The sequence below is a fragment of the Dinoponera quadriceps genome, unplaced genomic scaffold (genome assembly GCF_001313825.1).
Source record: "Dinoponera quadriceps isolate SergipeBrazil2010 unplaced genomic scaffold, ASM131382v1 scaffold9, whole genome shotgun sequence".
In the NCBI taxonomy this organism is placed as follows: domain Eukaryota; kingdom Metazoa; phylum Arthropoda; class Insecta; order Hymenoptera; family Formicidae; genus Dinoponera; species Dinoponera quadriceps.
The window spans coordinates 635,663-641,942 of record NW_014554295.1 but is presented as its reverse complement, the minus strand read 5'-3'; the positions used below and the strand labels follow the sequence as shown (position 1 = coordinate 641,942).

General features: G+C 52.7%; 1 protein-coding gene across 1 annotated transcript in view; it reads left to right on the top strand.

The window, feature by feature from the left end:
• Nucleotides 1-6,280, top strand: part of LOC106744459 — a 281,560-nt gene that overhangs the window by 216,430 nt on the left and 58,850 nt on the right. The window contains exon 6 of the mRNA XM_014619266.1: nucleotides 5,325-5,432. Within this exon, the coding sequence (XP_014474752.1) occupies nucleotides 5,325-5,432 (108 nt within the window). The remainder of the gene's footprint in view (nucleotides 1-5,324; nucleotides 5,433-6,280) is intronic.

Here is a 6,280-nt window from a genome sequence, read left to right as displayed (position 1 = left end):
GGGGGGGGGGGGGGGGGAAGGCGCAGGAGGGAGAGGTTGGAGGAGTGCCGCCCTCGAACGCGAAATTTATTTAAACGCTCGAACCACTCTCCCGCGATCGAATTAAATTACACTCCGTGTTGTGTTGCAAACGATCGAATATTCTCTCGACGTATCGGGAAATACTTCCCGGCGCAGATCTCTTCTTTCGCCGCGTCGCGCCGTTAATCGTACGACCGCGTTATGTGACTTTTCGGGAATCGCTGAGATCAGGTCCGGAAGTATCACGCACCAGAATCGATATAGACAGCGATTATAGCGGTTTGATGGCCATCCTGTCCGAATAATAGATGGCGATTCGTGATACCACTTAATTGCTATTTAATCGTGCGCTATTAATAATCGCGTCGAATGAACGAGAGACGGTCGTCGGTGGAGCGTAACGTTTCCATTTGGAGCTTTTAGCTCGGTACGCGAGCGTTTTCGTATTTTTTTTGTTTTTAAGAATCGCTGAAACGAGCGACCTATTTGTACGCACACTGTGTGCGACATAGTTTTGAAATAGAACGGCAAATTACACGGATTCGAGTATTCCCTCGTATATTTTTCTTCGTATGTCGGACAGTTGACTGAAAAAGTGCAAGATAATTGTACGTAATATAATTGATGATGTCTATGTATAAACAGGGTCAGCAAGGTAGATTCGCCGGTAAACCGTATTAACCTCTTTCCGTTCCTCTCGTTTGCTCTGAGAGCAATCTTCGCCGATCCAGTCGGCAAGGCTAGTCGTGCGAGAGACATTTTCGCACGCATCAAACGTGAAAATAGCGAAAAGAAAAGACTGAAGACAAAGAGAGGCGTTCGCTCGATCCGACTTCCGTCACGTTTCTTTTAAACGTCACGACGAAGGAACGCCTCGGTTATCGCGGGGGAAGAAGCAAGTCTATTACACCTCGCGTTACTCATCCGGGCTTAATAAAAAGAAGCACACCGGAACCAGCAGCACGGGACACACTCGGAATCGAATGTCCCGGGACACTCGATCGGTGCTCGAAGGGGCTCAACGAGGAGGGTCCTCCTCTTCTTCCTTCTTCTTCGTCTCCTCTTCCTCCTACACGACCTTCTTCTCGCTGGCCCGAGTCTTACGAGAGAGGAAGACGTTCGTCCCAAGCGGAGCGCAGTTCCCGAAGAAGCTTGGGATCGATCCTCGAAATCCCGGAACGCACGAGGGAAACGTCTCGCTGGGCGAAAGACAGGGGGAGGAAAAGAGAGAGAAAGAGGAAGCACCAAGGCAGCCCCCGACTCGCGTTTCGAGACCAATATCCCCCGCCGTCCTTGGAGGCTACCCCCCGCGAGTGTCTCTCGTCTCATCCGTTTGCGATCCCGCGGTACATACCCACATATACATACATGTATACATATTTCCGGGACCGACAATCTACGCGCCATGAATATCTCGAGGCGGCGCGATCGCCCTTCGACGAACGGCCGCGAGATAAATCGACGAGACGCGGGGAACGTCGCGGTGACGAAGCGTCGTCGTGGGAATCGCGATACTCGCGATTGCGCGGGGCTCTTAGTTCTCGCGCGGATTTGTCTCGCTTTAATATTAACGGCCGTCAAACGGGCTCGCGATTCGGAGGCGTTGCGACTCGCGTGCGTTTATTCCCTCGATCCCCAAGCATAATATCTCGACTTAAATAACAAAGAAAACACACCGAGTATAGTTAATTACTAAAATGTACGTCTCGAAACGCCCGGAAATAAAGAAATGCGTCATCACTAATGCCGGATATTGTGTATCGACATTGTGTATCGTCACTGTGTAACGGCGAGCTAAATAAACGATTCCGTAAGTAATCGCTAGAAATCGCCACCCGATAGCGAATATGTTATAAGGGGGATGATGCCTGCAAAGACCGTGATACCAGCTTCTCCTCTATTTACTCGCATTTGGAGCCGGCGGAAGATAATACACAACGGCAGTGACGTGTGCAAAGTTCCCCCGCGGCGTCCGAGGCTTTCTCCCCGTCGATCTCTCGCGAATCGCGACGAAACGACTGACAAGACTCGATCGTACGTACATTCGTACGTTCGTTCGCTCGTTCACGTCGACACCCGCAATTTCCCTTTGCCGTCGTAAATCCGCCGCGACGAATCGACGTCGCAATCGGTCGAGATTGCCGGCGCCGTAAAATATGAAACGCGAACGCGCGTTGACGGATGAAGCGCGGGACCAAGGTGACGGCGACGAGCCTCCCCTCTCCGGCGGATGCCGCGGCGGGGGGGGGAGGGACGGAGTGCGCCGGAAATCGTGCACCGCATGCCTTGTTCTTTTGCATGATGCGAGAAATCACATCGGAGAACCGGCGGATCGCCGGCACCCGCGTGCATGTATTTACTGGCCTGTTTTTTGCCTCGAGTGTGTAGCCTGTTAGTATTTGTCTAGCGCCTACTACGACTCTGTCTACTCTCTGTACTCGACTCACTATACTCTTCCCCCTCGTCCCCTTCATCCGGTCCTCAGCGTCGCCGGACGACTCGCCGGATAGCACCGTCCTTATTATCGGTGCCGGTCCGACGGTGAGTCGCTCGCACGAGCGATTAAGGTGAATCCGTGATGATCGATTCCCGACGAATACGCGAATTCGTCGTTAATGGCCACGTTTCCGCACACCGCATTCGACGGTGAAACGCTACGCGAGAATCCCCGCTGTGTTTTTGTTTACGCTGAGAGAAAAAGTATTACCGTTCGAGGAAATATTTGCCGAGGGATATCGGAGTAATTATTTCACTCGGATTAAGTAAATATCACTTGAATGTGGAGCTTTTTTCTTTTTCTTTCAGTGTACCGCCGTTCAAGTAATATTTACTTGGTCCGAGTAAAGCAATTACTCCAATAATCCTTAGCAAATATTTACTCGAATATGGCACTTTTGCTTCTTCTTCACTTACACGTTCCCCTTGGAAACAAATGGTCTGTTCTTTTTAGCTGAACTGGCTGCTTTCACTGGTTCAAGGAATTTTTACACACACCGAAGCGTGAGAATCTCTCGCACGTACGCTTCATACGCTTTAAAGTGTACGTAAATTCCTCGGGTTCCAGCGTTCAGCCAGCTCAGCTGAAAAGAAATCCAGGCCGGAAGGATCGAGACACACGTGAAACCAGTTCGAGGATTTCATTGCGATCACGCGTTCGATTCTTACCGTTCGATCGTCCAACGAGCGACAAGTGGCGGATGAATTTGCATTCGGGATGTACGCGCGCAATGTCTCCGTACTCGTCTCATGCCGTTTGCACGCGTGAATTCGTCAAGATTTCGCGGTGGGAAATTCACCGTTTACTTCCACTTACGAGCGTAAAAGACGCGAGACATTCGATCGAGATGTGTGACGGTCGGGAGAAAAAATACGCAATTAAGAACGAGAGGGTGACATCGGGGGGGGTGGAAATGGCACGCACGGGGCGCGGGCAATTTATTCGGGTCTCCATTACGTTTGCGAACGATCGACGCGGAACAGAAGGTTAACCCTCCTGGTCGGCGTCCCGCGACGATCCCCACGAGAATCCTCCCGAAATCTCTTAAGAACGAAATCACGCTCGATGGGCACCGCCGTGTCGCCCCGGGGATAATTTCTCGCGCAGCGCCCCCGAGATGCCCCCGGATCCCTCTCCTCGGCTCCGAATGGGAGTTTCAGCTTTCGCGAAGTTCTCGTAGCTGAAAGTACCTTCTCGAGAGAAGAGGCGAGGTCGTCCGTCGATTTCGATTACCGGCCGGTTCGTTTAGCCTCGCCTTCCAGCCAGCTTTTTTTTATTTCGAATCGCCGTATACCCGTCGTACCCGCTCGGCGAATGAGAAAATACGCCGAGAGGATGTCGCCGCGAGGACGCTCAGCAGGAGCAAAGCGATATTTGTGGATAACGCGCTCTGAGTAATTTACCGTCGGCTAACTGCGCCGCTTTGATGCGGCCGTGATGCTGAGAGAACGTGAAAAGTAAAGGGATAAAAATATTCTCCGTTGAAGAATTTTTTCGCCCGATTTTTTGACTCGAGGTATCTTAAATACGGGGACTTTTTTTTTGCCAAACGCAATACGATATCAAAGAAAGTAGTAAAGTGGTAAATTTCGCTGGGAAAAATATATGTTATTTGCGATGCGTATATTTAATATAATTATATATCATCTCTGTTCTAGTATACGTGTTGTATATTTAACATACTTGGAATAACGAAACACTTTTTACACCCGAGAGGAACGGCAAATCGATTTTGCAGCTTATTATGAACGCATCATTATGCGGACGAGAGCGCGTTCGAAACAACCGGAATGCCGATCAAGATATCAAAAGCGCGAGCGTTGGGAGCGGGTCTCGATAAAGCGTGGAATTTTTCAATCGACAGTTAAAAAGAGCCGCCGATTGCCAGTTAATTTAACTGCCTATTTACAGACGCTTCGTGCCGCCGTTGCAAACATATTCGCATTTGTTATTTATTTCGAGAGCAATCGGACGGTGCTCCCGCGCAACAAAGCATTGTTCGTTATTTTGCGTACAACGTGATCTAATTTTTTTGTATTTTCTCGCCTATAATTATCATTTTTGCGACTTACCGCGTAAATATTATATATCACATATCAGGTTTGCCAAACCTCAAATACAAGACAATAAGACGAAGACAATCCGAGCTTCATCGCGCCTTTTTCCTCTGCAAAATTCTTTACAAATTTATCTGTATGAAAAATATCAAGAAATCAATCATTTTCAATAATACAATCGCATCTGCAAATAAAACAGTTTCACCGGTCGAATTAAATACTCGATCTCGAATGTCCAACGTTAACGCAGCCTCCCATTGATCTGCTGCGCCAAACAAGACTGATCTCCGTAAGTACCGACCGAATGCATCCGTGCTGCTAATTCGAGCATTCTCAACTTATCTCGCGGGAAGTTACGCGAGAACGCGTCTTTCCGCAATTTTCCCGGGCAAGCCATCGCCCTTCCGCAATCGTCCACGACGATCGAGCCGCGCGATTATTTATCCCCAGCAGGCGCAGAAGCTGGCGCGAGCCAAGCAGCGACGTCAACCTTCCTGGGCCGAAATCTCCTCTTCGCGATGATCCCCTCCGTCAGCGTCCGGTTATACCCTTGCACCGCAAACCACCTTCACTATCACCACCACCACTACTACCATCGTCACCACTATCACCACTACCATCGCCACTACCCGTCACGACACTCGACCGCAGAACAACAGCACGCATACCCCCGCACGTTGCGTACCGGATGGCGAACGCGCACCCTCACTCACCCCATTCTCGTCCGCGGCTCTGCTTCTGTGTTACAGAGTTCCTGCCCTCCTCCACCTCCGTAGACCTGTCGGGCACGGACTCGGCCCTGTACCCGTTCGACCCGCAGCAGGAGAACTACCAGGAGATCTGGTTGCCGCCGACCAGTATGTACCCCTATTTTCTGTTCCCCGGGACCGCGCGCACCCCGCCGTACTACGACCCCGAGAGCACGTACGACATTCGGGAGCCCGGCGAGCAACACCGCCACCGGCACGGCCATCGGCATCATCACGGCCAGCAGGAGGCGCCAGAACTGCCTGGCAGACCGGCCGTCCTCGTCGTCGAGGCGTACGATCCTCGGCCCGATTCGGATCGGTACGACACCGGGGTGAATCGGTTCGAGGATCGCGCGGCGACCTCGCGTCCAGCCGCTAATCACCCGGATCGCTCGACGGATGGATCTTCTTCTTCCTCCTTCTCCTTCTCTTCTTCCTCCTCTTCTTCTTCTTCTTCTTCGTCTTCGTTGTCCAAGCATGATCGCGCCTCCAGCACAGCGCACCTGCCGCCCCAAAGCGAGCATGACGCACACCCGCACCAGTATCGGCACCACCATCACCAACAGCACCAGCACCATCGTCAGCACCCCGCACTACCCGCACCGCCGTCCGTCGTCGCGACGCTGTCGTCGTCGTCGGCGGGCTCGTACGGGCCGGCGGCCGCTCGTCCGACGCCTACCGCGCAGGACCAGCCGCTGGGGCCCGGCCACGCCGAGGCACCCCGGCTGCCGGCGCAGAGGAAGTTCGCGCCCAGGCCGACCTACGAGCACCGCGCGATCTTCGACCGCGCCGACGACGACCTCGACGACCTCGACGAGTTCAGGATCGGCGCGCTGCCCGTCGACAGGCTCTTCGACCTCCGCGAGGCCTTCGAAGGGTTCGTCGACCAAGGTTCGTAACGGCCCCAGGGTCTCTCGGAGGATCGCCGGACCCCCCCCCCCCCCCCCCCCCCCCCC